Source organism: Eumetopias jubatus, unplaced genomic scaffold (assembly GCF_037043125.1).
Source record: "Eumetopias jubatus isolate StellerSeaLion01/CBP00866 unplaced genomic scaffold, mEumJub1_p1.0 scaffold_27, whole genome shotgun sequence".
Taxonomy (NCBI): Eukaryota; Metazoa; Chordata; class Mammalia; order Carnivora; family Otariidae; genus Eumetopias; species Eumetopias jubatus.
The window spans coordinates 1371571-1390687 of NW_028274833.1; the positions used below are offsets into that span (position 1 = coordinate 1371571).

A 19117-nucleotide genomic window follows, 5' to 3' on the forward strand; every position below is an offset into this window, starting at 1 on the left:
TCAAGAAAGTGAAATTTAACACATACGGCAAAGGCAGACCTGCCTTGTAGCCTACTATTGCCTCTATTTCTTTTTTGAGGAGGGAGGACAGGAGGAAAAGGAAGGAAACCTCACATTTATGAGATCAGCTGCATTTAATCCTCTCTGTCCCATGACCTTGGATTTGGGGCTGATTCCATGTTTCTGGGGTGTGGCTGAACCCTTTGAATTACTACCTGAACGAAGGTATAGGCAGCCCATCATTTCCCAGAGGACACAGGGCATGGGCCACTGCCGAAACCAGGACATGCCACATTTGCATTAATAAGTCTTTATTAGCCATTCCAATTCTAAACAGTAGAAAGCAACCACACACACACAAAAAAGTTCTCAAAAGGATGTAAAGCTATGTGCCTGGCTAGGCATATGTTTGCCACAACTAGAAGGGATCTGAAACTAAAGTGTTTGGGAACTGGGGAGTCAGCAGATGGTGTATCGTACATAGGGAAACTCAACATCCTCGCCAGTCTCATCATTGCAGCACAGCTCAAGAACCAGTGCCCGCACATGGTGGCCCAGCTTTTGGCTGGGCTCACAATTTCTGTCATCCTGGGAAGAGAGAGAAGAGGGTCAGGGAGGTAGGAAGCAAGAGAGTGTAGATATATGGAGGTAAAGAAGCCAGGGATAACCATGAACATTAAGTAGTAAGCCTTCCCACCCCACACAGGGCCTTCCTCAGCCTGCCCAGTGGCCAACTCACAGCAGATTCAACTGTTCCCTGAGTTTGGTAGGTGGCATGAAGAAGGAGTACAGCATGGATACACCTTGGGGCAGCATGGTAATCTCTAATTTGTGCTCTGTCTGGAGGAGGATGGGAAGGAGGACAGACAACAGTGTCACAGAAAAGGAGAGTACAGATCACCTGCACAACCACCACCCCTAGGTGGAGTAACTGTAGAAAAGGTTCACCTTAAAGTAGTTAAGGAACTGTTTGAGAGTCATCTCTTCACTATTAGGCTGTAGCCCCTGTATGTCAGAGCAATCCCACAATGTCCACTCTTGGTTATAGCACTGTAGGACAAAACACAGGGGAGTGCAATACAGGCTAACCCAGATGATCCTGGCCCAACCACTCGACTTGACTTTTTAAGACATATCAATCACAACCTTCTTTTGTCCTAGCCTTCCTGTGGCCCCATATCATTGTGTGCAAACAGGTGATATTCTTATATTGACCAATATGTCTCCACAATAATTATGGTGATCCTGTTATCTCCTTCACTCACCTTCCACTTCCTTTACCTTCCCATTTAATATCGCCTAACTATATTGGCCTTCTCATTAATTCTTAAATATGCCCAGTCACATTCATACTTTGCACAATTCAAAAAACTGTATGATGAATGGACAAATGGTATACAAAAGGTACGGGAACACAAACATACAAAGCGCCACCTGCTATGAGACAGTTGTACATAGATACAGACACACATCCTACCCACCACATAACACACAGCCTCACTCATTGATGGGCAAAACCAAAGGTTTCCCTATAAGCATGTCCCCACCTGGTGACAGGGTGGGGCAAGGGGTTCAGAGAAGCTGAAGAAGGGCAGGGCCAAGTTCATAAAGCTGTTCTTATCAGATTCAAGCAGCCAGAGTCCCAGCATCACTTTGTACAGCTCCAGACACACGAGGCCAACTATTGCTGCTGTGGTTGTGGCAATGGCAGGGATGATCTTCCCTGCAATCAGCTTGCTCTGTGAGACAGAAGATGACTGGAGAGGTAGTCATTAGAGAGGTTCAGGGTCTACAGAAGAGGACAAACGTGGGAGACTCATCCTTGAGAAAGGGTGAAAGCTTAGCTCTATGCTCTCATTACCTTATGCCAATCTGCAGGGGGAGTGTTATAGTTTTCTGCTTGGAGGTTGGATGCAACCACAATGAAATCCACATGAAAGCTGGTATTATCATTCTGTTGTGAGTGGGAGGGGAGGACGGATACAAAAGAGGGAGTTAGAGGGAAACAAGGTTTCTTGGCTACTAAGGATTCAACTATATTTCATCTCAATTACTTTACAGACCAGCCAAAGAATCTACCAGGCCTGTAATTCCCACAAAAGCCTATGATGGCTCAGCCCATGCTCCTAACCTGTTGAGGGTCCCACCCCTCCCCAGCACCTTCTCAAAGCTGATAGGGTACATCTTGAACCCAGCAAGCTTCTCTGGGCTGGGAAGCATGGCTTTGAGCTCCTGTAGGCGGCTATCATCTGCAGAAAGGGAGGGAATGTGTTAGCCCTTTCAATTCTAGGGCACAGTCTGAGGAGAAAGCGGGAGATGAGAATGGGGCAGAGATTTCAGACAGATAAAGGATTTAAATAGGAGAGACACTGGGAAAGAGTTGGGGGAGCAGGGGAAGGTAGAGCAGAAAACACCCCACACAAGAAAGAAAGAGGTAGAGATGGGTAGGACCATGAAGAGAGATACAAATGGACATGTTGAGGAACAAAGATGATTAACACTAAGAAAGGATGTAGATAGTAGCACTATTCAGAACAGATTAAGAGGCAGAAGCAGTCCAAGTGTCCATTCACAGATGACTAGTTGAAGTGATGTGTGTACACAGTGGGATATTACTCAGCCATCAGAAGGAATGAAATCTTGCCATCTGCAAGGACATGGATGGAGCCAGAGGATATTATGGTTAAAGATGGAAAGACAAGTACCTCATGATTCCATTTACATAAGATATAGATTTATGAGTACAACTTTATAGACACAGAAAATAGAATGGTGGTTGCCAGGACCTGGGCAGAAGACTGGAGAGCTATTTTAGTGTGGACAGAATTTCAGATTTTTTTAAAAGATTTTTATTTATTTATTGAGGGAGAGAGAGAATGGTAGAGAGAGAGCATGAGAGGGAGGAAGGTCAGAGGAGGTCTTCTCCAGCAGACTCCCTGCTGAGCAGGGAGCCCCATGTGGAACGCGATCCTGGGACTCCAGGATCATGACCTGAGCCGAAGGCAGTTGCTCAACCTAATGAGCAACCCAGGCGCCCCCAGAATTTCAGATTTGAAAAGTGACAAAGTCCTGGAGATGTTTCACAACAGCACTGGTATATTTAATGCTACTGAACAGAATACTTAAAAAGGGTTAACACTTGGGATGCCTGGGTGACTCCATCAGTTAAACGTCTGCCTTCAGCTGAGGGTCCTGGGATCAAGCTCCACATCAGGCTCCCTGCTCAGCGGGGAGCCTGCTTCTCCCTCTCCCTTGTCTGCCACTCCCCCTGCTTGTGCGTGCGCTCTCTGTCTGTCAAATAAATACATAAAATCTTTCTAAAAAAAAAGTGGTTATCACTGTAAAACTTAGGTGTTTCCACTGTAATTTAAAAAAATGTAGATTATGATGCAGAGATAGGAGATTTTAAAGAATGACACAGAGGGAAATGGAGAGATGGGGAGGGAGACAGGACAGAAACAGAGGGGAAGAAGATACAAGAAGGAGCAGTAGGGAAAAATAGGAAGAGGAGAGAAATGTGAATAGGATAAAATCAAAATATGAAGGTGAAGAGGAAGAAGAGGAATGGTAGAGATAGAGTATGTATGGAGGATGAGCTAGAGGGAAATTCATGCAGGGTTGACAACCAGAGAGATGCACACAGAGAAATATACAGAGAGGAACAAGAGAGATGAGATATTTGGAAAAGAGCAGGATGGGGACAGATATACAGGAAACAAAAACAAAAACAACAACAAAAAGGAAAGATATACACTGAAAACATACAATATAGAGAGGAACTTACAGAGCATGAGACAAGATAAGAGAGAGATAGAGGAAGATGGAAGTTGGGAGTTGGAAGGTAGTTTCAAATGGTGAGATGAGGAGGAAGATCTTGAGAGGAGATGAAGAAAGACATAGAAGTCAACACTAGGATGAAAATACATACAGATGGAAGTTGGGGATATGGATGAGGATACTGGGAAGGAGATGACCCAGAGAAGACATCAAGGCAGACTATTCGCCAACAGTCTGAAAAACAGAACAAGAAGAAAATGGAGGAAAGGAGAACAAAAAAGGCAAACACACACATAGAAAGAAGATGTACAATTAATCCTCCTGAGAGCCAGAATGGGAAAAAGAAAAATGGGAAGAGAAAGGAGGAATAGATGAAAGAATTTACCTCAACCACTGATCATTATTTTACACCGGAGGGAACAAAGACCAAAGGACAGCATGGGTAAAAGTCAGGCTTGGGAACTCAGAGCAGAGAAAGTAGGACAACTAGTGTGGAAACTCAGGAGATAAGTGGAATGGCACTCTGGGTCAACTGGATTAAGCACCCTCACCAACAGAGGCACTGGTGTTCTGAAGCTCCTGGTCAGAGACATGGATCTTGACAGCAGACTTGGGGGTGAATTGAGGGACATGCACAGACTGTAGAAGTATGGCCACAGCAGCTCTGTCCTGAGACCCCATCAGCCCATAGGTCTGGGCAAAGAGGTTGTCAGCAGCTATCACATAATCCAGATGCAGGGGCTAGAGGGCAAGATATGGACTGGTAAGCACATCAGTCCTCACTGTGGAACCTCAGCCTTCTTCCCAGCCACCCACTTTCCACCCAATCCCAGGATACCCTAGGGGGAGACTTACATTGTTGACATCAAGGATGAGTGGGTGTGGACAGCGTTTGGGCCCAGACCAGAATAGGGCTCCAGAGCTTGTAAGCTAAGAGGACAGAAACGGTTTGGGGCAGCAGGGCTTGAGAGGAGACAATCCTGACCCCCTCATCTAAGACCTAGAAGTCCTAACTCACCATCCCTGGGCACTCACTTTGAGATATATATAGAACTATTTATCAATATCTTAATGAATTATCAGCACTATACTAACTTAAATAACTTAATACAAATTCATCCTCAAAAAACTCCCAAGAACTAGGTCATTATTATTTACAGAGGAGGATACTAAGATGCAGAGAGAAAATACATGACTTGCCCCAAGGTCAAATGAAGCTGGGATGTGAACCACTTATACTTTTTAAAAAGATTTATTTATTTATTTTGGGGGGGAGGGCAGAGGGAGAGGGGAAAAACAGTCTTTTTTTCCCCCCAGATTTTATTTGAGTGTGAGAGAGCACACAAGCAATGGGAATGGCACTGTGGGGGTAAGGGGGAGAAGCAGGCTTCCCACAGATCAGGGAGCCTGATGCGGGACTCAACCCCAGGACCCTGGGATCATGAAATGAGCCACAGGTAAACACTTAACTGACTAAGCCACCCATGCTGCCCCCGAAGCACTGGCTCAATCATTTCATGAGATCTCGTAAAATGGTCTTGGTGTGCCTGCCATAGCTGAATTAGCTGCATCAAGAGCCCTCAGCACACTCCCTGTTTCCAGAAAATACATTCTGCCAAATGAACTCAGCAAGTATGTAATACCTGGTCAGGTGGAAAGTTGCACAAAAGCTGGCAAATGTTGTTGGAGTACTGAGTGTGCCAGTGGTGGTAAGCCCAAGTCACACAGTCAGCCCAGGTCTGTGGGCGCTGTAGTACCAGGCTATGCTGCACAGCCTCCAGCATCTGCAGGGGTTGGGTGCCTACCAGGCGCAGCGTCCGTTCCACAAACTTGGAGTCTCTAACAGGAATCAGAGCGACAATGGGCTAATCTTGCACAGAGGCGCCAGGAATGGGCCTAACTGCATGGAGAGCTGATTCCCATTCTCCAATGGCATGACGCCCAAACATTCACTAATTTATTCAGAACATGTGGCTGGTGCTGAACCATACGGTGGTTACAATATGCTTGGTTGGCATGTATGAAGGGGACAAGTGAGAGAGCATTTGGACAGGATTACTCACGTGAGATACTGGTTGACATTTTCTGCTGGCTGCTTGAAGAGACCTTCAAACTCATCCCAAGCCCACTGCAGACAAAGCAAAGAGATTACATGGGGCTGAGAGACAAAAGTGACAGTTTCAGGTCAATATTCCTGATGAACAGGGATGCAGAAGTTCTCAATAAAATACAAGCAAATCAAATCCAATAGTACATTAAAGAATCACTCAACATGATCAAGTGGGATTTATCCCTGCACTGCAAAGGGTGGTTCAGTATTTAGAAGTTGATTGTGATACACCACATTAATAATAAAAAAAAAAGGATAAGAACCGTATGATCCTCTCAGTAGATGCAGTGAAAGCATTTCACAAAATACGACATCCATTCATGATGGAAACCCTCAAGAAAGTAGGGGTAGAGGGAACGTACCTCAACATCATAAAGGCCATATATGAAAACCCTCAGCTAATATCACCCTCAATGGGGAAAAACTGAGAGCTTTTCTTCAAAGGACAGGAACATGACAGGATGTCCACTTGCACCACTGTTGTTCAACACATAGTGGACATCCTAACCTCAGCAAAATAAAAGGCATCCAAATCAGCAAGGAAAGAAGTCAAAGTTTCACTCTTTGGAGATGACATGATACTCTATATAGAAAACCTGAAAGACCCCACCAAAAATATTGCTAGAATTAATACACAAACTCAGTAAAATCACAGGATAAAAAAAGATCAATGTACAGAAATCTGTTGCATTTCTATGCACCAATAAAGAAGCAGCAGAAAGAGAAATCAAGGATGCAATCTCACTTGCAATTGCACCAAAAACTGTAAGATACCTAGGAATAAACCTAACAAAAGTGTAAACGACCTGTAGTCTGAAAACTATGAAACACCAATGAAATAAATTGAAGAGGACACACACACAAAACAAAATGGAAAGATATTCCCTGCTAATGGACTGGAAGAACAAACATTGTTAAATGTCTATACTACCCAAAGCATTCTATACATTTAATGCAATCCCTATCCAAGTATACCACCAGCATTTTTCACAGAGCTGGAACAAACAATCCTAACATCTGTATGGAACCAAAAAAGACCCCAAATGGCCAAAGGAAACTTGAAAAAGGATAGCAAACCTGGAGGCATCACAATTCCAGAAATCAAGTTATATTACAAAGCTATAATGAATACTGGCACAGAAACAGACACATAGATCAATAGAAAACCCAGAAATAGACCCTATATGACAACTCTATGGTTAACAAATCCTCAACAAAGCAGGAAAAACATCCCATGGGAAAAAAGACAGTCTCTTCAACAAATGGTGTTGGGAAAACTGGACAGCAACACACAGAAGATTGGAACTGGAACCCTCTCTTACACCATACACAAAAATAAATTCAAAATGGATGAATGACCTAAATGTGAGACAGGAACCCATGAAAATCCTGGAGAACACAAGTACTAACTTACTCAACCTCAGTCATAATTTCTTAGTGGACACGTTGCCAGAGGCAAGGGAAACAATAGCAAAAATGAATTATTGGGGGCACCTGGGTGGCTCAGTCATTAAGCATCTGCCTTTGGCTCAGGTCATGATCTCAGGGTCCTGAGATTGAGCCCCACATCAGGCTCCTGCTCAGCAGAGGGCCTGCTTTTCTCTCTCCTTCTGCTGCTCCCCCTGCTTGTGCTCTCTCCTATGTCTGTCTCTCTAATAAATAAGTAAAATCTTAAAAAATGAATTATTGGGATTTCATATAGATAAGAAGCTTCTGTACAGAGAAGGAAACAATAAATAAAACTAAAAGCCAACCTATGGAGTGGGAGAAGTTATTTGCAAATGGCATACACGATAAAGGGTTAGTATGGAAAATATATAAAGAACTTATAGGACTCCACACCCAGAAAACAAATAATCCAGTTTAAAAAAATGGTCAGAAGACATGAACCGACATTTCTCCAAATACAACATCCAGATGGACATCAGACACATGAAAAGATGTTCAACATTACTCATCCCATCAGGAAAATACAGATCAAAACTCCAGTGAGCCATCACCTCACACCGGTCAGAATGGCTAAAATTAACAATACAAGAAACAACAGGTGTTGGTGAAGATGTGGAGGAAGGGGAACCCTCCTGCACTGTTGGTGCGAATGAGAACTGGTGCAGCCACCATGGGAAACAGTATGGATGGTCCTCAAATGTTAAAAATAGAAATACCCCTAGGATCCAGCAATTGCATTATTAGGTATTGACCCAAATTATACAAAAATACTGAATTGAAGATATATATGCACCCCAATCTTTATAGCTGCATTGTCAACAATAGCCGAGTTATGGATAGAGGCCAAATATCCACCGACTGATGAATGGATACAAAAGATATACATATATATCTTTTGGTCATATGTACAGATATATACATAATATAATATATATGATGGAATATTACTCAACCATAAAAGAATGAAATCTTGCCATTTACAATGATGTGGATGGAGCTGGAGAGTATCATATTAAGTGAAACAAGTCAGGCAGAGAAACACAAATACCATATGCTTTCACTCATATCTGGAGTTTAAGAAATAGGAACATCCAAAGGAAACAAAGGAGAGAGATGACAAATTAATAAGGGATTCTTAACTCTAGAGAACAAACTGATAGTTACCAGAGGGGAGTGTGTGGGGGATGTGTGAGGTGGGTGATGGGCATTAAGGAGGGCACTTGTGATGAGCACTGGGTATTGTATGTAAGTGATGAATCACTAAATTCAACACCTGAAACTATTAGTGTATGTAAATCATACCTAAATAAAAAAGAGATCAGTTGCATTTCTACACAGTAACCATAACCAAAAAGAAAATTAAGAAAAAATTCAAAGTATAAAACAGAATGAGGAAGAATAAGTAGTTAGGAATTAAGTTAACCAAGGAAGTGAAAGATCTGTATAATGAAAACAATGAAATGTTAAAGACATTAAAGACACAAGTAAATGGACAGGCATTCCATGTTAATGGGTTAGTAGAGTTAATGTTAAGATGTCCCTGGCACCCAAAGCTATCTACAGACTCAGTACAATCACTGCCAAATTCCCAATGACCTTTTTATTTTCCAGAAATAGAGATCCATCCTAAATTCATGTGCAATCTCATGGGACCCTGAACCTCCAACATAACTTTGAAAAAGAACAGACCTGGAGGATAACATTTCCTGATTTTAAATCTTACTACAAAGCTACAGTAATCAAAACTGCTATTGCATGAAGAAAGGTATAGAGACCAATGGGACAAAATAATACCCAGTATAAGTCCCTACATATATGGTCAAATGAATTTCGACAGGGTGCCAAGACCAATCACGTGGGGGAAATGACAGTGTTTTCAACAAATGTGCTGGGAAAACCGGACGTCTACATGCAAAAGAATAAAGTCAGGGCCTAACAAAACACCATATACTCAGAATACACGCAAGAACTAAAATTACAAAACTCTTAAATGAAAATATAGGGCAAAAGCTTCATGACATTGAATTTAGCAATAATTTCTTGGATATGACACCAAAAGCACAGACAACAAAAGACAAACTGGACTCACAAAGTTAAAATAATTCGCAAAACATGTGTTGGTGAGGATGTGGATAATGGAACCTTTGTTCACTGTTGTCTGTAATGTAAAACTGTCTAGCTCCTAATGGAAAGCAGAATGTTGGTCCCTAAAAATAACTAAAACTATCATTATGTTATAAACCAGTAATTCTACTTCTGGGTATGCCCCTAACAGAATTGAAAGGGTCTTGAAGAGTTACTTTACATCCATGTTCATAGTGGCATTATTCATGATAGCTAAAGTGGAAGAAACCCGAGTTCCCCCAACAGATGAAAGAAAGGGCAAGCAAAACATGGTATTATACGTACTATAGAATGCCATTCAGCCTTAAAAAATTCCCATCCTTAAAAAGGAAGGGAATTCTACAACATGGCAAACCTTCAGGATATTAAGCCTAAGTGAAATAAAGTAGTCACAAAAAAGGCAAATACTATATAATTCCTCTTTTATGGGGTACTGAGAATAGTCAAAATTACACAGAGAATAATGTACCAGGGAATACGGCAGGGAGGAATGGGCAGTTATTGTTTCACAGTTTCAGTTTTGCAAGATGAAAAGAATTCTTGAGATGGATGATGGTGATGTTAGCACAACATTATGATTGTATTTAATACCATTATGATTGTATATTTAACAAACTGTACTTTTGAAAATGGTTAGGATGGTAAGTTGATATAAAGATAAGAATGTGAACACCAATTTCTTAAATAGCAGTAAAAAACATATTTTAGAAACACAGAACACAAGATACTTCAATTTCTCATTTATTCAATGGTTTTATTGCCTCTTCAGAACATTTTTGTAAAACTGTTAAAAAGGCAGAATTTACTTGTAAAAGTTAGAATACACGTTGAAAAACAAATTCAAAAAAAGTTCAGTTTCTGCATATTTTTAAGCACCAATTCCAGATAATTTTCAGGCAATGGACAGAAAAATAGCTAAAAATCTCCTTTATTAAGACAACAAAATACAAAAACAATCCAGTTGAAGCATGAAAACTAATTTTGTAGCTTTTATGATATGAGATAAAGTTCATACAATTAAATGCTATGTGTGGGTGTGGTTTTAAATTGAATCCAACAGCATTCATGCGGCCAATAGCGTATATTCTGCAAATAAAACGTTCCAATCTCAAGTGCCTTTACCAAATTTGTTCTCCCAAATACCTTCTCAAAGTTGATGACCTCACTTATGACAGTTAACAGCTCTGTCATCAGGTATTTGTATGAAAAAAAAAGTCACACACAAGCCTCTCTTACCTAATTAACTCTCTCTCTTTAAAAAAATAAAAAAGAGAAAGAAAAGAAAACATTCCAGGTGAAAACAAACTTATTACAGAGCTGCTCTGTACATTTAAAAGTAAAACACATCAGCAATTTCATAAAAACTAATTTAAAAAGAAAAACATCCGTCTAAGTCTTCCAACTGGAGTCTTAGATAAAGCAGAGATATTTTCATAAGTAATCATGTCCCTTTAGAAAAAAAAAATAGTTGTATTTTGACAAATATGTATAACATTGACCCAACAACACATTGTACACAGTGGGACTAGACTGTTCATCAGTGGTCCTTCTCCAACACCATGTCACTAGGATTTAACCACTCTATGGAGGAGCCGAGCAGGGTCTGAAGTTCGTTTGTGATTTCAACCAAAACTAGTAGTTCCTTGCTTTCAGGATTGAAAGCTTCCAGGTCTTTGGAGCAAGAGTATAAGAAACTTGCTGAAACCTGCCTGTAAAACTCTGCCTCTGTAATTGTGATGATTTCTAAGTTTGGAAAATTGCAGCGAAATATGCAGGATGACATTTTCAATTTCTTAAGTACATCTGAAAGCAAAAACCAGTTTCGTGCCCTACAAAATACAAAGGAAAGTGGTTCAAATTTCTGGCAAAATGAAAGTTGCTTCCAATAATTAATTAGCACCCAAATGTAACAAGAGCCTGTTCTTCCACTTCTACCCCTGCCCCTACCATTCCTTCCCATTACCACTCATAGACCAATATTGTTCTTCCTGTAGTGGGAGTAATTCCGGACTCATCTGTTTTTTTTTTTTTTTTAAGATTTTTATTTATTTATTTGAGAGAGAGAATGAGAGAGAGAGAGAGTACATGAGAGGGGGGAAGGTCAGAGGGAGAAGCAGACCAATATTGTTCTTCCTGTAGTGGGAGTAATTCCGGACTCATCCGTTTTATTTTTTTAAAGATTTTTATTTATTTATTTGAGAGAGAGAATGAGAGAGAGAGAGTACATGAGAGGGGGGAAGGTCAGAGGGAGAAGCAGACTCCCCGCTGAGCAGGGAGTCCGATGCAGGAGAAGCAGACTCCCTGCTGAGCAGGGAGCCCGAAGTGGGTCTTGATCCTGGGACTCCAGGATCATGACCTGAGCCGAAGGCCGTCGCTTAACCAACTGAGCCACCCAGGCGCCCCTGGACTGGTTTTAAGAGAACATCTAGAGAAGACCAACTAATTTTTACAAAGAAGGAGGAACATCAGAACAAGACTCATCACAATGCCACTTCACTGTTCTCACTGTTGATAAAAACAGGCAAAGTCCTACTCAGCTCTGACCATATTCGAGTTAGTAACTATCAATGTGTCCCACTGTAGTTACCAAGGGAAGTCTATCCCAACCAAAGAGGATTGATTATAAACACCTTTAGATCTCTTCTCCCCACCCCACTGACAATAGGGCATTGTAAGTATAGAAGGCTATCAATTGTTTCTTTCCCTTCACATATCTCCACCCCATCACTCATGTCTTTTGGGATTGATGTTTTTGAGAAGCAAACTGTCACATTACTTATATATACTCTGTAACATACATACATCTCTCTCTCTATATATATATACACACACATGCACACATTTATATATATATATATATACACACACACATATATACGTCTGCATACATATGCACAGATATACATGCGTATACCTGTAAACATACATAGACATGCATACCTATATCCATATGCACACGCGTACCTATATCCATATACACACATTGAGTACATATGTATGCATGAATATATGCACATATACACATGCATCCATCTATACGTATAACACTGGCATACATATGAATGCATATATATACACATGCATACATATGTATACATACATGCATACATACACATGCATGCATACATATTTACACTTGCATACATATGTATGCACACACATATATACACATGCATACATATATACACTTGCACACACATGTATACATATACATGCATACATATATACATATGTATATGCACATATATACACTTGCATATATATACACATGTGCACATATGTATACATATATGCATACATAATATATGCATATATATGCATGCATACATATCTAGATATGCATACATATGTATAAATATATATATACATATACGATTCCCATCATTAATAAAACTTATGATTTATAATGTCATACACACTTATAATTTGAAAAATTGAGAATGTTAATATTTACTAATCTCTTTTGTTAACACTCAGCAGAGCACAGGTCTGTTAATACATACATACCAAGAGACTGGTCACCAGAGCCTGCTGGCTCCACAATGTGGGCAATACTGGATTTAAGCAAAACTTATATACAAAGATTCCAGGAACATGAATAATGATTTTCCTATCATACATGAAAGGGGAGACTAACAACATAGTACAGTACACTTCATGTGCCTGAGAGGGCACCTACAAGGGCATATTGGGAAGCTTCTAGAATGTAGTACTGAAGTATCCAACGGACCAACTCTTCTGTGGAGTCCAGTGAATGACAACTTTAATGTTTTGTGCTCTGACAGTTTATATTATTCTATGTATCTGATCCCCACGATGTATAACTAATCTTTTCTGGAAAAGATCAAATGTGGTTCATGGACACTTAGAAGGTACTCACCCACACCCCCCTGCTTAAAAGGATTTTCAGGTCCAGCTACCCCAGGACTCAATGCTTTTTAATCATATGATATAAATGCTTACCCCTGATAAACAGACACTTGGATGTTATAACATGGTAAGAGAGGGCTGTCTGAAAATTCAAATTCAAACACATCACTGTTAGCCTTATCTTCATCATACTGGTCCTCAGGTCCTGGAGGGTTTGCCAAAACATTATGCCCAGCTTTATTATCTGGTTCTAATGGAAAGAAAAAAAGAGTCAGTAGGCTCCCTTAAGATTTTAGGTCTCATTAATTAAATGATTCTAAAGAAAAAGACAACATTTCCTAATGATCTCTGCTTACAGCACCCACTACTCACTTACACTTCATCAACACCGGGGAGAAATGTTATGTTATACATTCATTTCCCAGTAAACTGAGAAAACCATATTGCTTACCACACACAGAACTTCCATAGAACTCCCAAGGAGCAATAAACTCATCACCATTGTGACCCTGAAGGTCATTTAAATAATCTGGAGAGGAAACAAAAATAATAAGATTTTTAAAAACTTAAACAATTTCAGCAAAGTTGCAGGACACATAGTCAAAATACAGAAATTGATTGCTTTTCCATACACTAACAATCCTAAAAGAAAATAAAATGATAGCACAATGCACCAAAAAGCATAAGTACTCAGGAATAAACTTAACCAAGGGGGCAAAACACTTGTATACTAACAACTATAAAACTATGCTAAAAGAAATCTAAGAAAATGCAGATAAATGGAAAGATATCTATATGCTTTGTGCATGGATTAAAAAAATTAATATTTAAAATTTCCATAACCAAAGCAACCTACACATTGAATGCAATCTCTTGTAAAACCCCAATGACATTGTTTTGTTTGCAAAAATAGAAGAACCTGAGACAGAGGGGAAAGATGGCAGAGGAGTAGGAGACCCTATTCCAACTGGTCCCCGGAATTGAGTTGAATATCTATCAGACCACTCTGAACACCCACGAAATCAGCCTGAGATGTACGAAGATAGATCTGGATCTTTACAAACAGAATATCGCGAGCGTTTGGTTTTGAGGTACAAAGCGGGGAGCCGTGATTCCATGGGCAGATATCGGAGGTTCAACGGAAAAGGGAGGAGCCAGGCGACCGTATCCTACACTGCGGGTAGGCAATACCCTCCCATGCTGGAGACGGGGTGCAGACTCCCAGACCAGTATCGGCAGGGAAAGGACTAAAGGGCAGCTCCGCCGACTGAAACTTGGAGCAGCGGGACCACGCCTGTGAAGTGGGGGCCGCTGGTGGTTTTAGAACACAAAGGACAAAGACCTGCCTGACCTGGAGGCAGGACTGGGAGCACTGCTGAGGGTCTCACAACCCAGGACACTGAAGGTTATACAAGCACAGACAGAAATGGAGATAGTATGGCCTGGAGAGCCCACGGAAGAACAGACTGCGGTCTCTCTGCTCTGAGGTAGAGGGCTGGAAAAGATCTCGTCTGCTCTGACTCTCGGAAGAGACGGGCAAAGCCACCAGGGAAAGCCACCAGAGAACAAAAGCCCCCCAAAACCAGTTTTCACTGAGCCCATCCCCCGCCACAGGGGGCAGGGCAACTCTACCCAGAGTTGCCTGAGTAACAGCAGGACAGGTCCACCCACCAGAAGAGAGGCTGGGAGAACAAGAGGTCAGCAACCCTAAATGGTGCATCTTGCTCAGGTTGTGGTCACTAAGTTGGACTCTATACATTCCCTCAACCAGCCATCAACAGAGTGACTAGGAGGAGGAGCCCCCAAAATAGGAAAGACTCAGAGACAATGACTTATGCCACAGATTTACAAATGGATTCAGATATAAACAAGATGTCAGTGATGGAATTCAGGCCAGCAACTGTGAAGACAATAGCTAGAACGGAGAAATCAATTAATGGAAACATAGAGTCTCTAAGGGCAGAAATGAAAGCGGAATTGGTAGAATTTAAAAATGCTATCAGTGAGATCCTATCCAATCTAGATAATCTAACAGCTAGGGTAAGTGAGGCAGAAGAATGAATTAGTGACCTAGAAGACCAATTAATAGATAAAAAGGAAGAAGAGGAGGCCAGGAAAATACGACTAAGAATGCATGAAAACAGAATCAGAGAAATAACTGACACCACGAAGAGTTCCAATGTCAGAATTATTGGAATCCCGGAGGGAGTGGAGGGAGAGAGAGAACTAGAAGATACATTTGAGCAAATCATAGCTGAGAACTTCCCTCATCTGGGGAATGAAACAAACAGTCGTGTCCTAGAGGCAGAGAGGACCCCTCCCAAGATCAAGGAAAACCCCAGCATGTAATAGTAATAGTAAAACTCGAAAATCTTAGAACCAAGGAAACTCCATCTTAAGGGCAGTTAGGGGATCGAGATTGCTTATGCACAGAGGGAGGAACATCAGAATAACTTCAGACCTATCCGCAGAGACCTGGCAAGCCAGAAAGGGCTGGCAAGACATAGTCAGGGTACTAAACGAGAAGAACATGCAGCCAAGAATACTTTATCCGGCAAGGCTGTCATGTAGAATGGATGGAGAGATGCAGAGCTTCCAAGACTGGCAGAAATTAAAAGAATATGTGACCACTAAGTGGGCCCCACAAGAAATATTAAGGGGGGTTCTATAAAAGCAGAAAAACCCCAAGAGTGATATACAAGAGAATTTTAAAGAGACAATCTATAAATACAAATACAGAGAAAGGGCTGGTATCTAAGATCTAGAAAGAACTTCTCAAACTCAACCCGAAAAAATGAATAATCAAGTCAAAAAGTGGGCAGAATACATGAACAGACACTTCTCCAAATAAGAGATACAAATGACTAACAGACACATGAAAAAATTTTCATCATCTCTAGCCATCAGTGAAATTCAAATCAAAACCACACTGAGCTGCCACCTTATACCAGTTAGAATGGTAAAAATTGACAAGGCACGAAACAACAAATGTTGGAGAGGTTGTGGACTGCAAGCTGGCACAGCCACTCTGGATAACACTGTGTAGGTGCCTCAAATAATTTAAAATAGTGCTACCCTATGACCCAGCAATTGCTCTACTGGGTATTTATCCCAAAGACACAGATGTAGTGAAAGGAAGGGCCATTTGCACCCCAATGTTCATCGTAACAATGTCCACAATAGCCAAACTGTGGAAAGAGCCGAGATGCCCTTCAATGGATGAATGGATCAAGATGCGGTCCATCTATACAATGGAATATTACTCAGCCATCAGAAAGGACGAATACCCTACTTTTACATCAACATGGATGGGACTGGAGGAGACTATACTAAGTGAAATAAGTCAAGCAGAGAAAGTCAATTGGCATATGGTTTCACTTATTTGTGAACCATAAGGAATAGCATGGAGGACATTAGGAGAAGGAAGGAAAAATGAAGGGGGGAAATCGGAGGAAGAGATGAACCATGAGAGACCATGGACTCTGAGAAACAAACTGAGGGTTTTAGAGGGGAGGAGGGTGAGGGGATGGGTTAGCCCAGTGATGGGTATTAAGGAGGGCACATAATGCATGGAGCACTGGGTGTTATAGGAAAACAATGAATTGTGGATCACTACATTAAAAATAATGATGTATTGTATGGTGACTAACATAACATAGTAAAATAAAAGTTAAAAAAAAGAAAGAAAAAAACCTCATAGAGTTTTGGGGTGCATGGGTGCCTCAGTCAGTGGAGCATCTGCCTTGGGCTCAGGTGGTGATCCCAGGGCCCTGACATCGAGCCCTACATCCCTACATCAGACTCTCTGCTCAGCGGGGAGCCTGCTTCTCCCTCTCCCTATTCCTGCTGCTCCTCCTGCTTGTGCTCTCTCTCTCTCTCTGTCAAATAGATAAATAAAATCTTAAGAAAAAATAAGTCATGGAGTTTGAAGAAATTTTCAGAGCAATTTTATCGCACGTCAATTATGTCTCAATAAGCCTGATTTTAGAAAAATGTTGAAATGGAAAACAAGTTGAAATATGAGGTATGGCCACAGGGCAGTATGAATACAAAGACAAGAACAGTAACCCACCTGATAATTAAATTCCAAATCTTAAAAAGATAAAATATTAGGGCATAATCCACATTATGAAAACACTTGTCCTATCTTTTTCATTATACATTGAATGTTTTTGTACAGGGGTGCCTGAGTTGCTCAGTCATTTAAGTATCTGACTTGATTTTGGCTCAGGTCATAATCTCAGGGTCCTGGGATCAAGCACTGAGTCAGGCTCCCCAGTCAGTGGGGAGTCTGCTTGTCTTCTTCTCCCTGTGCCCCTCCCCCATGCTCGTGCTCAAGCTCTCTCTCTCTCTCTCTGTCTCTCTCATAAATAAATAAATAAATAAATAAATAAATAAATAAATATTTTTTTTAAAAAAGGAAGACCAAGATAGGATGAGACTACATAAATAGAAATCAAGCTGCATGAATGAACTTTGACCTTTCCCTACAATGACACCTTAAGGTTTATATTTTACAAAAGCTTAAGGTAAATATGGGAAAACATTTCAGACTTATTTTTTAGGCATATAGAGTGTTTGTTAATTGCCCTTTGTTGTTCTCCTCAAGCTTTTTTCTGTTTCAAAGTAGTAATAAAAACTTTTTAAAAGGCTGCTCAACAAGTAAATCAAAGGATAAAAATTCATGGTTACCTCAATAAATTGCATAAAATTTATTGTATAGAATTCAATACAATTAAATTTACAAAATTAAAAGCAAAATAAATACATAGCTTTAAAAAGTCTGTTAATAAACTAAGAACAGAAGTAAACTGCCTTACTTGCAAGTGGGTCCTCCTAAAAACATGCAAAAATAATATAGTTAGAGATTAAACTTTAAGAGTTCCATTAGAGTCAGGAACAGATGCAAAGAACCTTGTTATTATTATTCTACATAGAATGAAAGTTCTAACTAGTACAAAGAAACAAGAAAATACATATTTTAGAGAGGACAAAACTGTCATGTACTGACTTTCTCTAAAGTACTTAGAATTGGTGACAATAATGCCATCTGTCCCTTAGTTACAAGTGCCTTAAAGGCAAGTAGGTGCTGCCAAAATTTTAAGACAAATATGACTAAAATATGACATAACAGAAATGACAGGATCATCCAGTCCCCTCATTCCATGGAGCCATTGCATCCCTGATACCAAAGGGAATTAATGGCTAGTGTCCCTAATATGAATCTGCATGCACAACTCCCAAGCAACACATTACAAAATAAACTTTACAGGGCGCCTAGGTGGCTCAGTTGGTTAAGCGACTGCCTTCGGCTCAGGTCATGATCCTGGAGTCCCTGGATCAAGTCCCGGCACCAGGCTCCCTGCTCAGCAGGGAGTGTGCTCTCTCTCTCTCTCATTCTCTCTTTCAAATAAATAAAATATAAAAAAATAAACGACAATACATTAAAAATAACCAAATTGGATTAAATCCCAAAGTCCAAGAAAGACCTGATATTAAAAAATCAACATAATTCAAAGGAGTGTAAAATGATGACCACTTCAGCATACGTAAGGAAAAGAAAGTAACCAAGTCTAAAAGATGCTGCTGAGCACTTGCAAAGCCATGCCCTGAGGACAAGTGTTAGGAATACTTGGGGCCAAATTCTGGTCCCAGGCTCAAGCTACTTTGGACTCCTCCTTCCCAAAAGGCTCCATTGTTCATTGTGCTTGCTCCTGCAGAAAGGCCCTTTCTCCAGAGTCTACTTTCCACACTGAAGACGGGGACTGTCCACCTTATACTGCAGGA

At 40.6% G+C, this 19117-nt stretch overlaps 2 protein-coding genes across 2 annotated transcripts in view; both read right to left on the bottom strand.

Annotated features, from left to right (window-relative positions):
• Positions 1-459: 459 nt before the first annotated feature.
• On the bottom strand, positions 460-10651 carry LOC148162015 (ubiquitin-like modifier-activating enzyme 1). The gene is given in 12 exon segments (XM_088020455.1): positions 460-569; positions 572-588; positions 740-840; positions 949-1050; positions 1548-1739; positions 1862-1954; positions 2161-2249; positions 4329-4518; positions 4633-4707; positions 5421-5616; positions 5841-5905; positions 10604-10651. Coding segments are annotated over 12 exon segments (1278 nt in total).
• Positions 10652-10997: 346 nt separating this feature from the next.
• The window catches only part of LOC148162016 (BCL-6 corepressor-like), a 53698-nt gene continuing 45578 nt past the window's right edge, over positions 10998-19117 (bottom strand). Inside the window, 3 exon segments of the mRNA XM_088020461.1 lie at positions 10998-11289; positions 13424-13580; positions 13782-13859. Of these exon segments, the coding sequence (XP_087876587.1) occupies positions 10998-11289; positions 13424-13580; positions 13782-13859 (527 nt within the window).